The sequence below is a fragment of the Cydia splendana genome, chromosome 21 (genome assembly GCF_910591565.1).
Source record: "Cydia splendana chromosome 21, ilCydSple1.2, whole genome shotgun sequence".
NCBI lineage: Eukaryota > Metazoa > Arthropoda > Insecta > Lepidoptera > Tortricidae > Cydia > Cydia splendana.
In genome coordinates, this window is record NC_085980.1 from 4918062 (window position 1) to 4945333 (window position 27272).

Below are 27272 nucleotides of genomic sequence, written 5' to 3' on the forward strand. Positions count from 1 at the left end.
ACGTTTTGATCACAGATAACATACATCGTTCTTTGACGTTGACTTATGGTTAGACGGTGGAACAACGCGTGGTCTAAATCCAAAGAAGTCAAAGGGAAATGGCTAGCTGAAATAGTCCCAGCACCTAGCACCAAGTCGTGGTTTGAATACCAAAGAAAATATGTAGAAAGAGCATTTATTACAACTATGTGTAGATTGCGTATTGGTCATGCTCGTTTTCCTGCACATCTCTTTAGATTAGAGCTAAGTGATTCTGCTGTTTGTGCTCATTGTAATTTTAATGTATGTGATCTCAATCATATTTTTTTCCATTGTCCTGCATTTAATTTACAAAGGCTATTGTTTGTTGCCATGTGTATGGATACAGGTTTGCAAGTTCTGCCAAAGTCCGTACAGGGCCTTTTGAAATATAAACAATTATATCCTGTAATCTATGAATTTGTTCTTCACACTATTGGCAGTTTGTAAATATTTTATAAGTGATTGAAATAACCATAAAGTTTATGTCTAATGTAACTTTTAGATTCATATTATCACATTGTATTTTGTAATTAGTTGTTAGATTTTAGGTACAAGCTGTGCATTGTAATTATTTTTGTGCATTTTTGTGTTTTATGTTTTAAGTTTATGTCTAATGTAACTTTTAAATTCATATCATATTGTATTGTGTATTAGTAGTTAGATTTTAGGTATAAGCTATGCATTGTAATTATTTTTGTTTTGTGTTTGAGCTGATGGCCTAGTTGCCAATGCTCATAATAAATTAAAAAAAAAAAAAAATTGACGTTGACATTGACGTGAGCAAATGTGAAGTGAGGCGAGTGCGTCGCATTGTCTCGGACTGAGTGCGCGTCGAAACGGATAAAGTCACAGTCGAGTTGTTTTTATGAACCTTGTGTCGCGAATTGCTTTGTTAGAACAAAAACTTTATTTTCTTATAATAAAAATGTAAAGTTTAGTTGATATTTATGGTGTAAATAGTAGCTTACAGCCCTAACAGTGTTTGGTTGTTAATCATGTCACAAAACACAAAAAGAAGTGCTAAAATGTTTAGAGGTGATGGTTCATGTGTCTGGTGCTTGTATCTTGTGTATTTCCTGATATTACTGGACTTGGCGACGCGCTGCACGGAAGCTTATGGAAGTAAGTCATTGCTATATTTAAAGCATTGAAAAAAAAACTTATTTTTTTCAATTTGTTATCAGTATCAGTCGGTAAACAGAAACACTAGAGTAGAACAGGGACTGAAAAGGTACCTTTAAAAACGGTTTTGACCGGTCTTTTGAAAAGGTACCCGACCGTTAAAAGTAGCATTTCGGTACCAATATCAATCGGTACCCGTATCTAAACAAGCTTCCGTTCAAACGGTACCGTTAAATAAAAGTACCTTTACGTGTTTTGTTTATAGGTATCCGACCGTTAAACTGGCATTCCATATTGATATCAATACTTTAGGTATCCAAATAAGCTTTAGTCCAAACGGTACCGTTAAATAAAAGTACCTATACGGATATGTTTAAAGGTCTCCTTCCGTTTTAATAGCATTCAGGTAATGGTATCAATAGTTTAGGTATCCAATCAAGCTTTAGTCCAAACGGTACCGTTAAATAAAAGCTTACCTCCAAACGGTACCTTTAAATAAGAAAACCTTATCGCGTTTGATCTGATACCCTAATTCTAACCGGTCACTCGCGAGAGCGGGGAGGGAACGCGTGTCTCACTTATATTGTATGGAATAAAAAAAAATACAGTTGCCTAAGGACTTCGAAGCAGACCTGGACCTGGACCTGCCAACCCGACCATTTTGGAATCCAAGATGTATGCCGTGCACTTTGTCACAAAAGTCGTCATGGGTGTCGTCAATCATGTAACTAAACCACTTCGTGTTTAGGCTCGTTTGATTCGTCTCGACAAGATCTTTGACACTAGGTGATACTCAGGGTCTAATGATCGAGCTGGAAGGTGGTCACCAGTACCAGTCAACCATGCAACTAAACCACTTCGTGTTTAGGCTGGTTTGATTCGTCTCGACAAGATGTTTGACACTAGGTCATACTCAGGGTCTAATGATCGAGCTGGAAGGTGGTCACCAGTACCAGTCAACCATGCAACTAAACCACTTCGTGTTTAGGCTCGTTTGATTCGTCTCGACAAGATCTTTGACACTAGGTGATACTCAGGGTCTAATGATCGAGCTGGAAGGTGGTCACCAGTACCAGTCAACCATGCAACTAAACCACTTCGTGTTTAGGCTCGTTTGATTCGTCTCGACAAGATGTTTGACACTAGGTCATACTCAGGGTCTGATGATGGAGCTGGAAGGTGGTCACCAGTACCAATCAACCAATCTGACGTGCACTTTGACATAAAAGTCATCATGGGTGTCGTTTTATAGGTTTCAGGGAGTGCAGAATTAAAAAATGATGACAGTTTTGGAATCCAACATGTCTGCCGTGCGCTTTGACATATAAGTCGTCATGGGTGTCGTTTTATAGGTTTCAGGGAGAGCCGGTTTCGAAAATGATGACAGTTTTAGAATCCAACATGTCTGCCATACACCTTGACATAAAAGTCGTCATGGGTGTCGTTTTATAGGTTTCAGGGAGTGCAGAATTTGAAAATTATGACATTTTTGGAATCCAACATAAGAAATAAAAATAAAAGTATATTAAAAAAATATTTATTAATTAATACTGGATGATTACTACAGTTGCCTCCAGAAACTCGCGAACTAAATTGACATGAGTTTGACAAATAAAATGATACCAGGAATAGCAAAGAAAAAATAGTCAGAGGTATATGTCGATAAAATGATATCGACAAGTAAGATGCACTTACTACCCATGTGATAGTTATACGAGTAAAGGGGTCACAAACGATTTCGATTTGTATGAATGTGACGAGAAAAGTGTTTGATTCGATTATAAGATTGTGACGTTACCAATCAAATCAGGAGGTGCGGATGTGAAACTGACAAATTTCAATGTTAAGACGAAACCGGAGCTGAGTTTTAAATATTATTTTTTTCCGTATTTTTTTCATTATGGTACCCTTCGCGCACGTAGGGTTCCGTACCATAATGCAAAAAAAAAAAAAAAAAAAAAAGCGAAAACAAAACGGTCACCCATAAGTACTGACCACTCCTGACGTTGCTTAACTTTGGTCAAAAATCACGTTTGTTGTATGGGAGCCCCATTTAAATCTTTATTTTATTCTGTTTTTAGTATTTGTTGTTATAGCGGCAACAGAAATACATCATGTGTGAAAATTTCAACTGTCTAGCTATCACGGTTCGTGAGATACAGCCTGGTGACAGACGGACGGACAGCGAAGTCTTAGTAATAGGGTCCCGTTTTACCCTTTGGGTACGGTACCCTAAAAATAGGTAACTGGTAATACATGGTAAATTATTATCGTAAAATATTCAATTACTATTATGGGGCATGGCACTTATATTCTTTGCATGGCACACTGCGTCCAATTCGCACGACCCGACGTGCGAGCGGTATATCACTATAATACGCGCATAGCGTTGTCTCGCTCAAACTTCGGAGCGACGTGCGAATCGAACGCAGTGTGCCATGCCGATATGATCTAAAAAAATTCAAGATTATGTTTAAAAAAGCGAAATACTGATTTAAGTACAAGACAAGCCCTTAATTTTATTTATAATTTCAATGGCCATGCACGTTTACATTCTATGGGCGTTGTGACGTGATGTGTCAAATGTTTGAACTTGGAAGTAAATCTGACAAGCTTATTATTCGGCTGTCCCATAGCAAAACCCAGTAAGTGCATCAGACCAAATTTTACAGAAGAGCGTAACAAGATAAAATGTGTCAGCCTCAAAAAAAATTGGAATTTAGTAAAAAAAATGTACCTACATGAATAACTACTTAGTAACTATTCCATGTATCAACATCAATATTATATAATAATATTGTATTTATACACGTTTACGCCCCTTACTAACTTTGAAAACGTGAGCACCGATGTTTTGTGTTACATATTCCCACTCCAATACCTAGTAAGTTCTCGTTTTAGGTGTGAACCTGGTGTATCACTTATCAATATTCAAGACATTTCGGGGTTTTTCCCACTAATTACCACCAAGTTATTACCAGTGGTAACAACTGAGATGTTTTTCTCACTTTTTACCACTGCAAAAACTGAAAAAAAAATCCCACTAGGTATTTACCACCAAACTTTGGTGATAAATACCTAGTGGGTGAGATGGTGGTAACTACTTGGAATTATTTTTATCTGTATCAGTAGTAGGGTGGTTCAAAAAACATATTTTTTTATTTTCCTACGGGGCACCCCCTTATTTTGTTACACTTATTATGCTGATAAAATACACCAAGTTTCGTAATTTTATCTCAACTACAAGGGGGTGCTACAACACTTTGAAATTTTTCAAAGTTGTATGAAATCAAAAAAAAAAAGTTTTTATTATTCAGAATTTTATTTAAGTATTTGGTTTCACACTATTTGCACATGTGATTTATAAGTTTTTAAGTAGAAAAACATTTTTATTTCTATTTTTTATAATTTTTCAAAAGTAAGATTTTTTGAATTTCGCCTAAAAAAGTCATAAAAACTAGAAAAAAAAAATTTTTTTTACTTAATAACTTTTAAATCACACTTTCAAATAATGTGAAAACCACTACTTACATAAAAATCTAAAAAAAAATAAAAATCTTACTTTTGAAAAATTATAAAAAATAGAAATAAAAATGTTTTTCTACTTAAAAACTTATAAATCACATGTGCAAATAGTGTGAAACCAGATACTTAAATAAAATTCTGAATAATAAATACTTTTTTTTTGGATATCATACAACTTTGAAAAATTTCAAAGTGTTGTAGCACCCCCTTGTAGTTGAGATAAGATTACAAAACTTGGCGTATTTTGTCAACATAACAAGTGTAACAAAATGAGGGGGTGCCGCTTCTTCTAACTAGAGTTTGAATTTTTCCCATACAAACGTGAACCACCCTAATCAGTAGCATACTTTAAAGTTTATATTATAGCATATTACGCTCTTGTAATTGAGTGTTAAAATTCTGTTTGAACCCTTACTAGGTTTTAATATGGGGCAGGCGCAGTGCCCCCGCACGTCAACGTCACGTCTCCTGGATAACCACGCTAAAACCTAGTACCTATGTCTCAGTCCCTTCCTAGGTTTTGATATGGGATTTGTAACTTGCTGAGTTTTATAATGTTAAACCGTCACTACACATGCTATTTACTAGGTTTGGAGGTGTCAAAATCTCCGTTATTTATGCCGATTTTTGAGCAGAGCGGCTACCGTGAAAACCGGAATTCGCAAATTGCGGGGATCTTTCTCTTTTACTCCAATGAAGGCGTAATAAGAGTGACAGAGAATAATCCCCGCAATTTGCGAACTTCGATTTTCGCGGTTATAGCCCAGGTGTCTTTGTAATCGGGTGAGGACTTACTAGGTGGGAACAAATTAGCGTTGAAAATTTCCAGAAAAAATCCCGTTTCTTTAAAACGGCTCGTTTTTTTCGGATTTTTACGGAAAAAAACCATGAGATTTACCGCTTCAATTTTTCCGAATAAAACGAAAAAAGCGATTTAAACAGGTTTCAATCGGTTATTTTTCTCCATGAATCTAGGATATACCTGGATCTGGCATGAGTGGTGGGGGTAACTGACAGAACGAGATAGTCTTATTTTATTTTATTTTTATTTTATTTTATTAAGGTTCACCAACAATTGTTGACATCGATACATTTAAAACGTACAAGCTAATACATGTTAGGGAGTGATGTCACAATCACTTAGATTAGATTAGATTAGATTAGATTTCTTTATTTCAAGATGAAAATTACACTATAAATTTGCTACATTCGTCAAAATTATGTTTATATCTTCTCATCATGATCGTCAAAAATTACATTATATATTTAAAAATAAAAAATATTAAGATTAATAAAATTATGTCTCCCAATAAGGATCGTCATGTACAAAGAAAAACATGTCAAACAATTGAATATAAACCAAGTTAACATTAAAGTCGATGTCAACATAAATAATTTGTAACTGTCATTAAAATGTCGAATTTAAACATAAAAATACTCACCTTACAGGTAAACACCGCATGCAAAACATATATAAGTAAACAACTAAAGAAATTCTAAATTTAAACTTATTTTCTAATTATTTATGTTTTAGGAAATATTTTCGGACAGATATTATAAATTTATTTAGTGGGTCATAGTGCATATCCGCTTTGTCACAGCAACCATTAGCAATTTTACATAACCTGCATATTGGAGAGTTAGTGCCTGAAACTGATCTTCTTAGCGGGGCGTAAAGAGGGGTGATAGCGTTACGGGGGAAACGAGATGGAGCACGAAAGTTCAGCAATGTCAGTAGTTGTGGACAATCTATTTTGTGGTTCACTAACTTGTACAAAAAAGTTGCATCCAAGAGCGCCCGTCGGTCTTCTAGGGAATCCATCTTGAAATATTGCAGTTTCCTTTGATAGGATATTGATCTTTTAGCCATAACACGTGCCTGAAAAGCTAAGTGACGAGTGAACATTTTTTGAACACGTTCTAACCGTAATGAGTGAGTAGCGTAATGCGGCCGCCAGACAACGCTGCAATATTCCAAAATACTCCTCACTAGACTATTATATAGTAATATTTTGGTTGCGCTGCGCCTAAATGATCTAGTGTTTCTTATGACAAAGCCCAAAGTCTTAGATGCCCTCTTGACAATATTCTCTATGTGAGGGAGGGATAAACGTTAATTTGTTGTCGAAAAGAACTCCAAGATCGCGAGCGTTCTCAACTTCGGTTAGTTTGCAACCGTCTATATGGTAGTCTGACTTTGTTACATTTTGTTTTCGAGTGAATTTTATATGGATGCATTTTTTGATATTAATGTGCATTAGGTTATGCTTACACCAACTACTCAGTCTTATAATATCGCTTTGAAGTAAGGTGATATCTTCAGTTGTGTTAATAACGCGTGCGAACTTAAGGTCATCTGCATACATAAAAACCGTAGAGTGGTGGAAGCATTCAGTTACGTCATTAATAAATAAGTTGAAAAGGATAGGACCTAAATGCGAGCCTTGGGGTACGCCAGATGTTATATTATGATAAGACGATTCGTAGCCATTTACCACCACATAGAAAACCCTTTCAGTTAAATAAGACTGTAACCACTGTAACACATTGCCTGATACACCGTATGCTGATAATTTGTACATTAGTATTGAGTGGGAGACCTTATCAAAAGCTTTACTGAAGTCAGTATATATCACGTCTGTTTGTTTACCTGCGTCCACAGCATTTGTTAGTAACTCGGTAAATGATACTAAGTTTGTACATGTCGATCTAGAACTCACAAATCCATGCTGATTGTCCGTCAAATAAGGTTTAAAATGTCTTTGTATATAAGGGTAGATAAGGGATTCTAAGATCTTAGCATAACACGATAAAATCGATATTGGTCTATAGTTTGAAACTATGCTATCGTCGCCTGATTTAGGAATGGGGACAACCTTAGCGATCTTCCAAGCTGTAGGAAAGACTCCAGAGGAAAGTGATTTATTAAAAATATGCCATAAGGGCTCAACCAACTGAGATGCGCAAGAAACAATAAAGATAGGTGGGATACCATCTGGTCCGGCTCCTTTGCTACAATCCATACTTTTCAGCTTAACAAGTAGAGCTTCTTTGTCTACGACAACAGATGATAAGCACTGGCGATTGTTGATAAGGGATTGTGGTAACTGTGATTTATATTCTAAACCGACGTCATAAGAATCGGCGATGTACACCGAGGAAAAGTAGGATGCAAACATGTCGCAGATTTCGGTATTATCTGTGGTGGCCATTGACCCGTGAGACATTGATGCCGGATAAGCACTTGACCCACCTCGTTTAGCTTTTAGATGTGACCAAAATAATTTAGGATTTTCAGTAAGCTCATCTTCCACCTTTGATATATAAGCATTGTACCGAGAGGTAGCCAGACACTCGCACCGCTTGCTAAGCAATTTTAGCTCTAAGGCATCCATAGGATTTTTGTATTTTTTATAGCGAACTCTTATTTTATTTTTCTCGTTTAACGCTCGTTTTAAGTTCTTATCAAACCATGGGGGAAAACGGTTGCTTTTAGGCTTAACAAGTGGTACGTGTCTTCGAATCAGCTGTTTGACTACCTCTGAGAACGCGCCTAGCATATCGTTTACGTCGGTGAGGCCAAAAAATATATCATCCCATAGACAATTACTAAGATCTGCTCGTATAAGGTCATATTTGGCTTTGTAAAAGTTTGGCCGGGTGTTAACATTATTGTACGACAATCGAGGCGCGCTTGCAAACGTAATAAGAACTTCAAGTGAAGGATGGAAAGGGTCTATATTGCTCAGAGGACATGACTAAATCTAAAATACGACCCATATTATTAGTAATAAAATTGAATTGTTTTAACTTGATTAGGTGCATAAAATCGATTAAAATATTGCTAAATCCTGGTGCTATGTAATTACTGTCATCTTTTTGTATAAGGTCCCAACTAATGTTTCCCAAATTAAAGGCCCCTAACTATACATAAATGATGTTCTTTTTCTTCTATGATCGAACTGTATCTTTCAGTAGAAGTAGCAGAGAAAGCGGTATTATTGCTTGTCCTTGTCACAGTCTCACTTTTTGTTTGTTCTCCACCTTTTTATTAGTATGGAGAATGGTGGGCAACAAATGAATTCGACCAAACACAGTGTCGCATTTGCGTATGTTTTGTCCCTCACGGAGGCACGCGTATACCACTTCTATGCGATCCTACCTTCTATGTTTTTCTCAATACTGGTGACATTTGACATCGGATCGGTGACAGTGTCAGTTCAGTTCAGTTGTCACAGTTGTGTCATTATGCTTATCAGTCGGTTGGTTTTTTTCTTTAAAAATCCTAAATAAACGAAAAAAAACGAAAATTTCATAAATTCTCAATAAAATCATTTGATTTTTTCCGACATTTTCAACGCTAGTCTAAATAACATTTCATTTTTTCATTTCATTTTATTTATTTTGTTGTAAAGTCATGTACATAAGTAAATCCAGATGTTACACAATAAAATACAAGTCAGACCATGACACTCTGTAAGGGCACACAACATTAACTTAAGGACTAAAGTTTGGGTTCATTTATAAATCACAATTACATATTAATATTACAAAAAATAGATGTTATAAACTATTGTCATTAAGAAAATCCTTAACCGAATAATAACATTTATCAATTAATAAATTTACTAATTTGTTTATAAATACCGTGTTTCGATTTTCTTGCTTAATATAATTGGGAATTTTATTTGTGATTAAAATACATTTATATTGGGGACTATTTTTACACATCTCTAGGTTAGTCTTTGGTATGAGGATGGAAGTCCAAAAGGATGGAAGTGGCGCAAAATTGAGCTCCTCAATGCGTGCCCGCGTATCTCCTCACGTATCCACCTTTTGTGGCATCTTCTATAAAAGTAGTATGCAGCACCCAAGCATATGATACCAAAGAAGCATACCACCACGACGAGCAGAATATTTGTGGTATTTATACTCTTAACCACCTCGGCGCTGTTGCTGGAGCCTCCGGCAGCATTCTGGGCTATAACGACCTCTTCTTTTGTTTGCGAAGACCCCATCTTCGTACCGCACTTATAATTTCGTATTTTAAATGAGTCCCATGTTGAGCACCGTCTTTAATTTTATTTGTTCACCACCAAAGATTTAGTCCTTGATAAATAGATGGAACACTTTCGCGCGCGGTAGTCACGGTCGCGGACGTCGCGATAGGCAGCGCGCAAAGCGCTGCGATGGCAGGATCGCCATATGAGGATGGAAGTCGGGAGGTGTATTGATACAACCAGATTCTAAATAAGACTACATTTTATTCATAAAGATCATCGATTATATAGCATTGAAATACACGTACATAAGCATCTATAGTTCTATACACTACATTGGTAATACCTAGCAGTTTATTTCTATACTGTGATCTAGTGTTTTCCTTGTCTTGTTTTACTGTAAATAAATATGGATGTTCCCTAACAAAAAGAGCAGCCTGTAATATATAAATACAAGGCAAGGTTAACAACCTATATTGAATAAAGTATGGGCGGCAACTGTTTAGTTTGGGATACGCACATTAGCTAAGATACGGACACACTTCTTTTGCATCACAAACAGCTGATCGGCCTCGGTGCTGTCCCCCCACAGCACCACGGCGTAGCGGCGCCATGCGTACGCATATGCGTAGTAAGCAGATAACGCACATTTAAAAGTGGTATTAGTTTTTAATACAAATACATAAAAACAAATTTTGAGAAATTAGTAATTTACTAGGTTTTGATATGGGACAGCCGTATTGTGCGGTTTGTTTTTCGGTCGGGTACCCTTACCTACTTCAAAAGGTTAGCCTTAACGGTACCGTTTCAAAAAGGTACCTGTTAAAATCTATTTATTCAGGTACCGTTACTGTTGGGTACCTATTCAATTGATACCTTTATTTTAGGTACTGGTATTTTTCCGTTTTATTCAGGTACCATTACTGTTGGGTACCTATTCAATTGATACCTTTATTTTAGGTACTGGTATTTTTCCGTTTTATTCAGGTACCATTACTGTTGGGTACCTATTCAATTGATATCTTTATTTTAGGTACTGGTATTTTGCCGTTTTATTCGGGTACCGTTACTGTTGGGTACCTATTCAATTGATACCTTTATTTTAGGTTACCGGTCTTTTGCGGTTTTTCAGTCCTTGGAGTAGAAACAGTCATACGCTCCATCGGATATCAAACAAAAACAATAAATAGCTTTATACAAGTGTTTCCATTGGGAATAATAGATATATATTACAATACACTTATTGGTGTGATTTGTTATTAAACATACTTAACAAGTGTGTAAATTTTTAAGTTATTTATTATAATTAGATAATTACTAATAAATATTCATACATCCTTCAAAATTTCATTTGGTATTAATTGTTGTTCTTATTGGAATATTGTTAGTTCACAAATGCTGAGTAGGACAGCCGATTTATTTGTTATTATTATTCTATAAAACAATTCCGGAATACTGTTGATTAACTTTCAATATACATAAACAATAATAAATAATTTGTGTAAATAAACAATACAACATAACATAGATAGACGTCATCATCATCATCATTAAATTAAGAGTTATTCTCTTGTTGGTGGACTATCTAACAGCTTTCCCTATCTTGCACCAGCTCTTTGACTTTTTGATACAGACATAACTGACAAAAAATAGTTTTGTCCTTGGTTACCATGCTACCTTGCGAGAGGCAAAGTTTGTCACCCACTGACTTGGGAATCTGTAATAACAAATACAAAATCCAGAAGATCCTGCTGTCCCTCAATCAGATTTTTTTGGACATATAGTGGACCTCCAGGAGCATTCCATGAGCTACCCCATACAAAAGCATTTAATCTGGTATATCCCCTACAATTTTTCAATGTTTCAAGTCAATGATTATTTTAGTGAGCATTTTTTACATCCATTGTGATAGAAAGGAGCTCCTATGCCTGCAAATCTCCAGAAATTTCGCTTGTATGGGACAACGGTAGACAATTTTGTTGAATGTTATTCTAACCGAAATACAATTTAGCAATGCAGGCATAAGAATGTAACTCCTGGTTCTGGATATGGGATACGTTTTTCGAATTAGAGGATGATCCTAATAGATTTCTCCAGTGGTGGATTTGCCCTAAGGCCCAGTAGGCTAATATTAGGGGTGGCAAATTGTGACAAAAAATTTGCTGATGATAACAAGAAATAATTCAACATGTAGGTAGTCAATACAATGGGTGCTGAGTAACGGGCGGCTACAGGACCTGGGGACTAGGGCGGCACAGACTACAAATCCGCCACTGGATTTCCCTCTCTCTTGTGGCAACCTAATTCTGTCCTCATAGGCCAGCATTGCCTGACTGTATTTTAAGGCATATTGCCCGATCGAATCAGGAGGTGCGGACGCAAATACCAATTTGGCTCGCCGAATTAAACCGCCGATAATGACCGATATTACTGATAAAATGAGGTGCGGATGCAAGAATACCAATTTGTGAGGCCAGTATTTTCGTTCTGGGGAATTTTTTCAATTTAGAAGGCTAATATCACCATAAATCTAAAATTGGAGATTGGCGCCAATTTCATTTCCGATCAAATCAACTGATTTGATCAGTCCCGTCTGGAGTTTACTTGCAACTTTAATCAAATCTATAAAACAAGTTTTAGTATAATTAAAACAAATAAAATTAGCACAAATCATAATTCATCACAGACTTGCAAGAAATGTAAACCTGTTTATCATACATTCTTATGATAATTGTAGTCCTACACAATCTATTGCAATGCAGTGTGAAGCCTTACTGTGTTATTTATGCATATTGATTTAATGATGCACCTCTTTGTCTACAGAGATAAAATGCTATTTATGACACTACTGTAGGTGTGGAAAAACTTAAGAGGTAGATTCATCGTTCAGACAACACTATGCACCGCTATAGTTCGTTTTTTTAGCATTAGAAAGAACTTGAAAGAAGGTAAGCGATCTTGACATGTCTTTTAATTGAAAAACGCTTTTTAAAAATCAGTAACTATTACTTATGAAAGCAGAAGAATATAAATGATCGTATTAGATTCATAATTGTTACATATTTGCCGTAACTTATTTTTAAAATGTGTTTTTCAATTAAAAGACACATCAAGATTGTTTACCTTATTTCTAATGCTAAAAAAAACGAACTATATGTCTCGCTCATCATAACATCCAATGTGGAAACTTACCACTCTGCTACAGCTAATTACCACAGTGTAATTTATATTAACAATTAATAAATTACAAAAGTACCAGCAGAGTAAAAGCCCATTATCAAAGGATGTGGAACAGTGGGACAACTTCCGTTATTGCGAAGCGCCGTGTCATTGACATGTCCGGAGATATGGCCTGCTGTGTGTCACTGGATGCAGTCGGAAATACATATGACCAACTATTAACAACTTTCATTAACACTGTTTTTTTGTTTTTTTTTAAATTTCCTACGCTGTTTTATCGCTAAAACCACCACCCTTTTGGGCGTCCGTAAAATACTAACCGGCGCCACAGAATAAATAATAGTACCTACTAGTTACAGAAGGTTCACTCTCTAACAAAACTCGTCTATTACGACAGATATGATCGCAAGGCGGCGCAAGCGCGAGCAGGCGTCCGTTCCATAATAGCGGTGCGCGCCAACTACTATGGCTAGACACCAAAATTGGTGTGGGTACTTGTAGCGACGCGACGAAATCGCGGAGTGAGCCACGCCTGCCGGCGATGGCGCGGACTCGTGCGACGGATTTTACCTACAATGGCATCCGCGTGCGTGTGCCCCTTCGCCGCCCGCTCCGTTCACCCGCGTCAGGGTTAGTATTCCACCTAATCCAATTTCTTTGTCCAATGTTGATTGGACCAAGAAATAGGACAGGTGGAATACCACCCTCAGCTAGAAATGCTCATACTATTACATTTTACTTTACATACTATTTTTCGTGAACCCGCTCACCCGCTCTGTGCAACGGCGCCAGCTAGCGGACGCCGTTAGGTACTATATACCTGATCGGGATTAGGTTATACATATGTACATATCTACTTAGGTTCCTATTTCCTATTCCATGCTAATAGGCTCAGGCTCGATAGGCTGACTGCGATATGATATGGCACCAGGTATGTAGTGTACATGTACTCGTTATTATCCTTTGCGGCTGCCAAGTTGAATGACCTTCCTGAATCCCCACAAGTCTCTGACCATAACTTCGCATTGCATACGCGATTCGTAAGAAAGGAAGTTGTCAGATGTACTGATATGGCGGCGTATAAAAATGGCTACAGTTGACAGCATTTCCGATGAATCAGAATCAGAATCAAGCATTTTATTCGTGATAAACTTAAAACTAAGATTACATACAAGAGTATAACTAAAAACTACAAATATTAATAAAGTTGGAAAGCGTTAAAGTTTACCACGAAATGGGCTCGCCTCAGCATAATACTGACCCGAGAGCCAGCGCTGATCTTCCGGCGAGACCATTTGTGGGCCACGAACTCAGCCGTACGACACGATGGTTAATTATATTGCGAAAAAATGGTTATTTGGTTTACAAGGGGGCAAAGTTGCTGTTTAACTCGTCGTGCTAGTATTGATATCTGAGCAAGCGAAATAATCCAAAATTAAACGCACCGCACGTGCGAAACTTGCGAGTTGCGACGGAAAATATGGCCATGGCGCGGGTTTTTACGTTTTATCTTAACGACTCTGAAAAAATACTTCGACTTAAAATTATGCTCGCCTGATCCCTCGACAATATAACTAGCTATTTTATACTTAAATTATTCTGCTATGCTATGCAGGGTACTTATAGACAACCGTGTGGCTACCACTAGTTTGGCACTGACATAAACGCTAGCGTGAACGTAACTTTCTATGCATCTCACTCGTACTGACATATTAGTGCGAGCGAGATGTATAGAAAGTAAATTCGTAGACGTTGGCGTATATGTCAGTTTTGACACATGGTACGGGACACTGAAAATAATCCAGTTTCAATAGTTTCAGAGTGCTGCCAAAACTAAAATTTTACGTTAGCCCCTTCTTAAGGGAAGAGATGCAACATGATATCAGGGCAAGTACGTCATGATGTCAGGGAAACGGAAACGTACGAACGTCTCTTGCTATTTCAGTCAGTCCCCGAAAGTACTGAGGTTGAGTAAAGTAGCATGACAAAAACGAATGTTTCCGAAAAAATACAACGGAAAACTATTATGCACTACATCTGTACGTCCTAGAATTTAAATAAAAAAAAACTAGTTTTTCTCCCTCTAAACGCACCGTGTCTCATCGACAACCATATTGCTACAAATACCCGTTGTATTTCGATCTGATGAGTCAAGCCGAGTCTAGCACTGACATGACAGCCCACATGTTCTAAAGGCCTAAGTGGACTGAAGTAGAAACGACATGCGTCTTTAGAAGGCTTGTGCATCTACGACATTTTGTATTGGTACACATTATTGGCTTTAAGGGCTAATTTCCGGTAAATAATGCTGGAATATATTGCTGTTGACAACACTTATTCTGTGATGATGCACTGAGAGAAAAATCACCACCAGGAATTAATAAACAGTTCTGTACTGGGGGAAAAAATGAAGTTTTAGTAGTAATCATGGAAGTTTCGCTATTTCTGTAAAATTTATTTATTTCTACAAACAGCTCAGTAATACTAAATCTAATTTCAGCAAACAGACTTTAGTAAATGGAGCATTAAACAAAGTTCAGTATTTGTTACAATCCATTTTTATTACTACTAAAATTCTCCGATTTTTACTAGTAAAGTTTGTGATTTTTGGAAAAAAGCATCTGTGATTTCAAGTTATGATTTTAGTAAATGTCTCACTTACATAGTTTTGTAATATCTAAAAAACGAGTTCGCGGGAATAACATTACCCCATTTAAAATAACAATTCAGTTGTTACTATAGGGACATTACAAAGTTTACTGGTATTTAGTAGATAGACTTGTTGTGTTTATGTTCATTGTTGTACCAATCACTAAACGAGTTTTGTAATACCAACACAGCTACTTGCTACGTTCATTTGGTTAGAGTTAGTATTGTGTCGGATGTCGGGCGGGCGTGTCTCGTGTCTTCTTTGTTTAAAACATACTTCAGTTAAATAATAAATTTAGGATATATTGTGGGCCATGGACATATTAACCCGCGACCTACTGTGTAGTTGGGGTCTACAGGAATATATTGTTCTGCAACTTCGAGCTAGCTGTTGTTATTCTAGTGATAATGACATCAAAGGTAAATCTAAACTGTTTGCAATTCCAACCTCCCTAGCACAGGTGCGCCGCGAGAGCATGTTGCGCGCGTAATAACTACTAGTCTCTTTCTGACTGTATGAATAAGAAAGGAATGGGTAGAATATCTCGACAGGCTTTTATAGTGCCTCTTTAGTACAGAGATATACTACCAAATGCTTTTTTATTCATACAGACAGAAATAGAGACGGGTAGCTACCACGCGCGCGACATGCTCTCGCGGCGCCCGTTTGCTAGGGGCGGAGGAATTGCAAACAGTTTAGTTTTTGCCTGTGACGTCATTATCTCTAGAATAACAACAGCTAGCTTGGAATCGCAGTACAGTTTAGTAAAACCTATGACGTCATCGTCTCCGATATTGCTAAAGCACGCTTAGAATTACAAAACGGTTAGTTTTCACCCATGACGTCATCACCTCCGATATTGCTAAAGCACCTCTCGGAATAACAAAACCAAATTTCTGAAATTACTCTAGCATACTTCAAATTACAAATATAGAAGTTGTATTTCCTACTAAATGGAAATTGCAAAAGTCAATTTGTTCCTATTAGTTGACTCTCCTTGTCCCCGGATTAAGTTTTATTTTTGTAATTCTAAGTGTGTTTTTGTTAGTTTTTTCTCTCAGTGTGCATTGCGAATAGGTAATCAGCAATTTAAGAGTCACAGGAACCTAGCCTATGTTTTGTATCTTTAGGTATTTAAATAAAAGTAAACAAAATCTACCCTCAAATGGCTCCTTAAAGTCAAGTCGTTCAGTGACAGATTCAGGCGGTTTTGTATTTATTTGGTTAACCAATAAATGTTACAACTACCCGAAAGTGCACAAATTATTTGTTTACTTTTATTTAAATACCTAAAGATACAGGCTATAGGTACTGGATGATTTCTCCGAAACTATTAATTTTCGCTAAACATAGGTACATGGAGGTCAAATCGGTAGCTCTCATGGTCCTCTGTCACTGGCTTTCGTTTGACAGCGTGTATACGGCATAGTTATTCAGTAGTATTAGTAGAGTACATTTTAAGAACAAGAATAACAAGATAGACGCTCGCCAAAGCGAGACACATTAAGATGCCTAACGCGACACGTTAGCTATTCAGGTATTCAGTGTCCCGTTCATTCACTTAACGAACTATATTTGATGACTTCCAGCCCTATTTCGGTAGGTATTCAAATAACAAACAGATTAATAAATGATCAGCCAATTTAAAGACTTACCCATAAATTTAAATCACTACACCTTATAAAACAAAGTCCTCCGCCGCGTCTGTCTGTTTGTATGTTTGTTCGCGATAAACTGAAAAACTACTGAACGGATTTTCATGCGGTTTTCACCTATCAATAGAGTGATTCTTGTGGCATGTTTAGATGTATAGTTTGTTAACCCGTGCGAACTGCGAAGGCGGGGCGGGTCGCTAGTAATTTATAGTATCATGATATGAATAGACAGATGATGCATAATAAAGAAACAAAATAATTTATTTACGATGAAAAAATATTAGGGTCGCGGTAAATTTGTGCGTGCGCACTCGTTAGTCGTAAAGACGCTTTACTAGCCTCGAACATTGCACGCCACCTGCTAATAGGGAGGATTATATGTTGTTTCCCGCAAAACAGGCCTCATTTGGACGTTTACAAAAGTCGCTTAATACCTAAATTAACACAAACTTCTTATCCCGAAAAATCTCACACAAAATAGGGTATGCGACCAACGAGTTTTACGCGAACTCGCAGGCAAAGCTTGCCAAAGTTGCCAATATGTATAACTGTATATTGCATACCTCGGATGTTGTAATTGCCTCCCGTTTGCATACAATCATATATTTCCTCTATGAATCATGGCTTCCGATTGGCTAACGATTGTTTTTATGGCTGATTCATTATGCACTTGCTAGACACCTATTGTTTGGCCAGGGTCTCATTTCAAACATAACTGTCTTTGTCTTACGCTAGTAGTGCTAGATCCACAAAAAGGTTTTTAGGGTTCCGTACCCAAAGGGTAAAACGGGACCCTATTACTAAGACTCAGCTGTCCGTCCGTCCGTCCGTCCGTCCGTCTGTCACCAGGCTGTATCTCAGGAACCGTGATAGCTAGACAGTTGAAATTTTCACAGATGATGTATTTCTGTTGCCGCTATAACAACAAATACTAAAAACAGAATAAAATAAAGATTTAAGTGGGACTCCCATACAACAAACGTGATTTTTGACCGAAGTTAAGCAACGTCGGGCGGGGTCAGTACTTGGATGGGTGACCGTTTTTATAGATAATGGTATGGAACCCTTCGTGTGGGAGTCCGACTCGCACTTAGCCGTTTTTTTCTTCTTATTTATTCACTGTCAAATATAATTATGTATTTTAGTTTGCCAGACTATATGCATGATTTTTTCAGTGCTCTGTTGTTTTTTTAAATTATTGATTTTCTTTTTTATATCCTGCTCTGAGTAAAACCATTACTATTGTCACGGACTGAAATTGTTAAGCGTTAAGCCCTCAGAGCATAGAATAATGTGGTGAAGCCATTGAAATTCCAAGATAGTAGTCGTCTATGGCGTAACAAGTAGGTAGACCTTGACAGTTTACATGACTAATTGCTAACTGTATCTATTGCGGTTTGCTTAAAGACAAACAATATGAGATAGAAAGTACACCGTAGTCCATAAGCATGATTCTTAATTATGTAACACAGTACCATAATGACAACAGACAAAGTGGTAAGTAAGTACAGTCAACAACAGAGCTATGAATACAGGCAAAGTGCCAAAAATATGTATACACGACCTCAATGTACAGGCAATAAAGTACTGTATACATATTTTTGACACTTTGCCTGTATTCATAGCTCTGTTGTTGACTGTACCTTTTACTTAATACTCATATGGATGGAACTAGCGAAGTATCAGAATAAAATCGTCATTTCCTTAGTATGTGTTTTTCATTTGGCAAAGTTCCATTTCTTGAGTAGCGTGACCTGAGTGCTAGTATAAGTAGGCATAACCGTACTCTTATGTCCAGAAATCTCCGGTTTAGCATCTCTATATTATTGGTAAGGGAAAGTAGATGATCAATTATAGGGCCCCATATTTACAACTTATAGGTACCTATTTACTACTAAAGTGCGTCTAAGCCAGTTGCTCCCAAAGTTGACTGGGCTCCGACCCGTCTAACAAAATCTCCCAAATTCGGGACCCACGTTTAACCCCGTTTTAACCTTTTGGACGCAAATGACCGATATATCCGCACCGTAGGTTTGAACCTACGGTGAGGATATATCGGTCAGCGGATTAATCGGTCTATGGCGTTGACGCCATTGCTTTGCATTGATTTTGCAGTTACAAAGCGCGAGAGCAGCACTTATAATTATTTTCATAGAAGTTTCATGACATAGAGTTAGCTTGATCCAACTCTATGAAACTAAAACTACGAGGAGACGTCATATTCATATAGTTTGACTTTCAGCTTTTGAAGTGGCACCCGCAGCCGTTTTTTTCAAATGCATCATCGAATTCTAAAAACAAAACGCGTCCGACATCCGTTGTGCCTACGTCACATGTGCGTGTAATTTATTCTTTTGTTTATTTTTTAACGTAGCTTCATATTTATTAGTCGCCAGGAACTTTTATGAGCGTAGCACGGTGACTGATGCACTATCCTGCCTTATACTTAGTTGCATTTCATGAATTCTAGTAGTTCAATCGAAATTATACTTTAATAAGTTAGCGATAGGAGTGAGAGTCGGCGCTAACGTCCATGTCGCTATAGGACTGTTTTTATTCGATGATTTTATAGTCGAATCGTAAATGTCGTCTCGTGGTCGTATCGTAGAGAAGTCGATGTTTTTTATAAAGTCCAAGTGATTTCATTCTTTTTGCTCACATATTAGAGTTCAGTTTTGATTAAACCATGTTTCGTTAGAGTGAAATATCTAAATAATGTAAGTGCATTGATAACGCGAGAGAGCTTTGAAGGTTTGAATTGAAACATCAAACAATATACATAATAATAATATATCAATGTTATTGGATTCAGTGTTATAGGTTTCATTCAAATACCTCAATGTGGAATGCATTCCAGGCCCTATTCTAGAAAACGAACATAACATAACGAAGCGTCCGTAAGCTAGAATAACTATTCGCCATCAGGCGGGCTGTATGCTTGTTTGCTACTGGCGCCTGTAAGGTACAGTTCAGTGAACGCTTTTTCCATATAACTGGAAAATTTTATAAATCCAAGTTTAAGACGAAACAGGAGCTGAGTTTTAAATATTTTAGGTAAATATACCCGTCTCGCTAACGGAAGCGGCACCTAAAAATAGTGCGATAAGGACAAGGCGAAAAATCCTGCGTAAAAATCTCAAAAATCGAGGTTTCGTACTCCTCTGTTTCCTCCTCCAAAACTTAACCAATCGTAACCAAATTTGGAAATCTAAATGATTATGAAATTATCTGTGTCGGACCGTTTTGCTTTTTTGGCTAATTGATATCAGTTTTGAATGCCACGCCTCTCATTGCGGCATAGTCAATTAGGCCATTTTGGCCATTTTTGAAGGGCTCTAGCGCCTTAAAAAACAAAAATATCTAAAAAAGCAAAACGGTCCGACACAGGTATTGACAATATTAATCTGTGTTGAAAAAATCATTGCTCTAGCTTCAAAAACCACGGAGGAAAACGAGGAGTACGTTTGTATGGAGAAATGACCACTCCCGTTGGCTCTTAAGGCTACCCGGAAAAATAGCGCCTGCTGAGGTAAATTCAATTTTACTAGAATTACAAAAAGTTAGATTACATGTTATTTTACCACAGTGTTTTTAGAAAACCTCATTGATAATGGTTTGCCTTAGGTACACCTGCAATAATATGGTACACAACGAAGTCCGCAAAAATATCTGACACGATCTTATTTGTAGAGCCATAAGAGCGTGTCACATATTTTTGCGGCCTTCGAAGAGTAACATAATATTGCAGGTGACTGTACACTCGAACAAACTGATTTACTGACCATCGTTATCACATTGGCCAAAGACATAGTGTTAAAGGTTTCACAGTGGGACAGGGATCAAGTTGTTTGACAGTACTTTTACACTTACAATTCTTCTTGTACAATTTTCCCTGTTTACGTCCAATTATATTGATCTTGTTATGAACTCATTTCTTGGTAGGTAAGGTAAGGCAGTAAAAAGTAGATAATATCTCATCAGGGTTTTACAGTAAAATGTTCTTGGTAAGATAACTTTATCATTGGCTTTTACCCTTTAATGTGTAATGTAAATAAACATATTATTTATATTTCAGTAATTTCTAGCAGCTGCCTAACAGATTCATATTTTATTTAAACTGTTATGTTATAGCAAGTTTTAAATGTATGTATTTAAAACAGGATTTATCATTTACGGAAAGACTTTATTTCGTTGTTCATCATTTTTAGAGTTACAGACCTGTGCCATTTAAAATAATTTAAATACATGCATATCAAGCTTTGAGTTCGATTTTTTTTTTACAATTTCAATAGATTACCTACACAATTTAAAGTTTTGTACAAAAGGTAATTTCCTATTTAATTGATATCTCTAATAGTTTCTAAGGAGCCAACAGTGGAGTAAATGTTAAAAATAGCATGTAACTAAAAAGCTTCAAATGTCTTTGCCATTTAGTACATAATATGCGCCTGCTAGGAATAGGATGAATAGGACATTCATTACAATCTGTTTGTAGTTTCTTCTGAGCTTTGTGTATGTAGATTTAACTTCAGCTGACTGTACCAACCTACCAACATCGACAAGTACCGATTGTTTCCCAAGCACACTTAAACTTTAATTAAATCACTAGCAATAAAGAAAAAACCGAAGCGAACGCATCAACAGCTGTTTTTAGAACAACCATCGTACATTGATCCTTCTACAATTCAACTTACACAAAAACGTCGTATTCTAGTAATCAAGTCTACACACTTACGACCTTATTATTCTAAGAAACTGTTTACACAAGTATATGCCTTATGCGTTTGAGTTAAGGCGGTAAAGTTTTCTTGTATTCACGCCTGATATCGAAACGTCAGAACTTCGAAATACGCCTATGCCGCTTCCGCCATTTTGAATCACGCGTATCGACAGATGACTGTTCAAAAATGCACCTTAAGTCTTTAAGTTAAGGTTGAGGTTTACTAAGTTTGTGGTAGATGGTGGAGGTTATTTCTGGATGGGACCGGGATGGGAACGACTTCCATGGAGGGACACGGAGCGTTTCCTCTGGACACGTCACGTCCGATTTAAGTGTAATGACATTTGTATGGGAGTTATTGGAAACTGTAAGCATATGGAGATCTTAGTTAGGGGTCATCCATTAATTACGTCACACGTTTAGGGGGAGGGAGGGGGTCAAGAAAATGTGACATATTGTGACATGGGGGAGGGGGGAGACACAAACTTTGTGACGTCACTTTAACTTCATCAGTAACCGATATTTTTTTTTAAATTATTTTATTCGCTGTACATTTAAATAACAAGTTTTTAAAACGATAATCGTTTTTATTCTTTTAATTTTCTTTCCTAAGCAGTTTTGGGTTATAAAATTATGTACTAATATTTATATCGTCAAAAATATTTTGATAAAATATTAATAATACTTAGGTACTTACTTAATTCGATTTGGCGATTTCGTAGAAAAAATGTGACGTCACACTAGGGGGGAGGGGTTTGCCAAATGTGACCAAATGTGACAAGGGGGGGGGGGGGAGGGGTCAAAAAACCTAGAAATTCGTGTGACGTAATTAATGGATGACCCCTTATCGTGATACACTCGAAATTTCTACGCTACTCAAGCATATTTAAAATGTATCTCCGAACAGCGCCTATCCAATCCTATGTAACCATGGCAACGAATTACAATAAAATGTCGATTCACCCAAATGCATATGAAATAAATTCCTGTATTGTTTTTTATATTTTTATTAGGCATTGTGATGTACAATAAAGAATATATGTTGTACCTATTATATGTATTGTAATATCTGGACCGGAAACACAGATAGTCGAACGGTAAGGTTCCAAACGGGAGATCGTGGTTCGAACCCCGAGCTCGTACCAAGTACCATTCAGTGTCCAGTGACCACATTTAGTGCGACCGGTACGTCTACCATCAGTTTTGACATTGACATATACGCTCACGTCTACGTAACTTACTTTCTATGCATCTCGCTTGTACTCGCATATTAGTGCAAGCGAGACGTACAGAAAGTAAATTACGTAGACGTGAGCGTTTATGTCAATGTCAAAACTGATGGTAGACGTACGGGTCTTCTTTGAATTTCGCACGCCGCTACCGTGTGCAAGTAGGACGTCGTTATATACGTGTATAGTACTGTCTCGCTCACACACCGGAGCATCGTTTGGATCCGTATCGGCGTGATAAACCCGTCAATTAAGTAGTGGAACCTATTATAGGCGGCCGGTGATGATGCAAACTTTAAATATGCCGCATTTATTACGAGTAACAATAACACATGTAATGTGTGAGGCATAAGTAAATTAGAGCAATAGTAAATTGTATGTAACCTTAAAACTGCCTTATCATCAAGCGAAAACACGCCCACGAATCTATACCACTAGGCGTCGGCGTCGAACAATAGTCATAAATTAAGGGCATTCACTCGGAGACCTAGTAACAAAATAACAAGTATGTATTGTACTTGCAGTACATTGACACGGTTAAAACGTCGGTATTATGGCAACGAATCTACAATACTTAGTCAGAATCATAAACGTAGGGCATTCACTCGGAGACCTAGTAATGCGAAGACAAGTATATATTATACATTCAGTATAGAGAAACGTTAGAAACGGCGTATTATGTCAACGAATCTATTTCGCTAGGCGTCGAACAATAGTCATAATACTCATCATAATAATAAACTAAGGGTATTTACTCGGAGACCTAGTAACGGGATCACAAACAACATATCTGTGGCCCTAGTGAAAAAGGGTACAAGTCTTCCGCGGCTTAGGTGTAAAAGGGCATAAGTGTTACGTGGGACTTACACCCTTTTACACCTGCACTGCCCAAGACTTGTACCCTTTTTCACTAGAGCCACAGATATATAGTACATTACATACAGTAACGTAACACATTAAAACGTCGACACCAATATGTAAGACATTGCTACTGATCTTCAAAAACTTTCTCCGCTCTCCTGACTAAAACTCTCCTGGCTTAATTGCAAAAACACTGGACCGTTCGGTCAGTCAACCCAAGTCAAATTACTGTTATATTGGCACTATGCAAATGTAATAAAGCTAGCAATTGTAATGTGACTATAAAACTTCGATTATATGTGACTGTGCGTGCTCTAATATGTAAGCCATTTTGAGTGTAATGCTCGTTTCACGGACTTCACGGCAATCAATGACAATTTGACAACTATTGAAAATGCGATTAAAAAAATGCAATGTTGTCGTGTCATTAGATCTTGAAATCGGAAATAATAAGTAATTGCTTTGATAATTTCCTTTTATTGTATTAAATTAAAAGCCGAAACCACACATTATATCTCCTGATTCTCCTGAATGCAGACTTTCGTATTTCTCAGCCCGATGATAGAATGCAAGCGGGTTGATTATCTTATGTCCAAAAAAAGCGAAGGGATTTTGATTTTTAAGCCCCGACGCAAAAAGAGGGGTGTTATAAGTTAGACCCGTATGTGTGTGTCTGTCTGTGAGATCGTAGCTCTTAAACGGGTAAACCGATTTGGATTTATTTTCATATCTTTGCAAGCGCAAGATCCTTTGTTGTAATATTTTTACTAATTTTTGCTTTTTTTGGGCCGTAACGCCCATGACGGTCAGGTATACTAGTCAAAATACTGCAAACATATTATATTATGTTGCTATGCCTATAGTCATTACTGCGATAATGTAGGACTAGGCAAAGTATGCATGATTGTGTGAGTTCTCTAATTCGTCAACGGAACACGCAGTGGGTCATGGAAATTAGTTGGGAAGTCCACTTCCCATTCAGTTGTAACCTCTGTTGCCGTTGGTTTGGTACAGTCAAGGACATTTTCGCGGTTATCAACTTATTATCATACTGCAGATACTGCTATATTGGGTGGAACAGAACGAGGTACTGTTACGCAAACTGGGAATTGTTCAGGCTACGTTTCTACTTTTTTCTGTGATACGTAAGAACATTACTTCTGTATAATATTTCTATTATACTTAGTTATATTTCTTGCACCATTTTTGAGAAAAGCACTATTTCGGCTGCACCTATGACTCGGCTGGAAGGCTAAGTACTTGCTGGCTTCGGATTCAATTAAACTACTTCCGAGCCTCGACAATAATGTACTATTAATGCTTTTGTTTTACTTTTAAATCCAACTTTACGATTATAATAACTCGTTTGAGTCGTTTGTAAATTGTAAATCACTGATAACACTATCCTTTCGGCTCAGTCCGTAAAGGGCAACCAGACACATTTTTTTTCACTTCTCATGCTCAAATAGTGCACCTTTATGTCGTGCGTAGACGACATAAAATCGCATTTTATGCTCTAGAGCATAAAAGTAAAATTTTCTTCTAAGACTAAGGTAATCGTTCTCAACAGCCAAACGGTTAAAACATATTGCACAATTTAACTGAGCAATAAAATTTGTTTACATTACAAAACTTGTTATATTATTTTATTTTTGCTACAATTTATTAGAAAAAATTGCCTCGGGTAAAAATGGGTCACTTTATGCCCTTGTTGTACAATCTACTATTGTCCAACGCATACATAGCCATAGCGCTCGCTGAATATATCCAACTCTTTAGTGTGTTTACATATTTTTTCTCGTTTTGTCCCAAAAATATACCACAATGTAATAAGTACAAAGTTACACCTGAAAAAAAAGTAATAAAAAGACACGAAAGTCTACGTCTATAAAATATTGAACAATGAACAGTGGTCAGCTGGTGGTCCCTAAAAATGGTAGTACATAACCTACAGAAACGTTTAACAAACTTGGAACACCTACCTTTCTAGTTGCCGTGTAAATAACATTTTTAATTCACACTTAGTGTCATTGTGGCCTTTAGTTGTTGGTTAAAGACAATAAATTGTGCAACATTTTACATTATGGTCATAAGGAAGTTGTCTTATTATTACACTGCGAAGCATAAATTACAATTTCACAGGAATAAATCATCACAGCTCTGTAGAATAAAATAATTTACTAAGCCTGCAGAGATACGAAATCTTATTAATCTATGTTATGGTGTGGTTCAAAGTTAATTTTGTTGTATGCCTATGTAGTTTTAAAAAATTACGTATACTTAATCAGTTCTAACTTTGTTAAGAAAACCATCGTGCAACTGCCTCACCAACCAACTGAACTGAATTATAAGACACTTAAGACAGTGATAGAGCCGAGATAAAAAGACACATCCTTTAATTAAAATAATTATGTTTCCTCTCAAACGAGGTCAAGGACTTTTGCCAACTTACGATACGTCACTAGCGACCCGCTCCGGGGTCGCACGCATATTCCAACTAATTTGCACAAAACCTTTACAAATTATACACCTAAACCTTCCTCAAGAATCACTATATAGATGAATGTGATATAAGAATATTATAAATATTAGATAAAGGCATAGAGTAAGACACCGTCTGTACTCCGTAACACTTTCACAAGCTTCCTCATTCCCACGCCTTGACATTGCCCCATAAACGTCACATCCAACACCATCACTAACCAAACGACGTCAAACATACTACATCCAATACCAATTACGTCCATTCGCTTCTGGCCTGTTAAACGTCACTTCAAGATCATCACACTAACCAAACAAAGTCCAAACATACTACATCCGAAACACTTACGTCCTTTCTCTCCTGGTTGTTCGGACATGTGGCCGCGACGCATAAGAGTATGTAACACAAATTGCACTTGAGAAAAAAGACAATGGCGGTATGACGACAATCTTGGTTAAAGATTAAAGATGACTCTGTTATGAATTAGATAGTTGATTCAGTTGTTCTAGTCACCTGATTCTATTGTCGATAGTCAATAGTCATTTGTTTTTGAAAAAATAACTTTTAGGGACGATTGCAAGTTGCAACACTGTTGTGTGTGTGTCAGTTCGTCGATGTGCGTAAAAACACTGAACCATTTCTTTAGGGTGATAGTGCTGGCGTTAAAGGGAGTTCAGGGAACGCTCTGGAAAAGGTTTAGTAATAGTTGGCTGGACAAATTGTACTGGAAGTTTTTTCCACCCTTAGCCGTGCCGCAAGGTGAAGTTAATATGTTGGTATATTGAATAAAGAGGCCCACTGATTACCAATTCGCCGGCCGATATCAT

The 27272-nt window shown here is 37.0% G+C and overlaps 1 protein-coding gene across 1 annotated transcript in view; it reads left to right on the top strand.

Annotated features, from left to right (window-relative positions):
• The first annotated feature begins 815 nt into the window (after positions 1-815).
• The window catches only part of LOC134801171 (disintegrin and metalloproteinase domain-containing protein 12-like), a 107777-nt gene continuing 81320 nt past the window's right edge, over positions 816-27272 (top strand). The window contains exon 1 of the mRNA XM_063773718.1: positions 816-1143. Within this exon, the coding sequence (XP_063629788.1) occupies positions 1017-1143 (127 nt within the window). The 5' untranslated portion in view covers positions 816-1016. The remainder of the gene's footprint in view (positions 1144-27272) is intronic.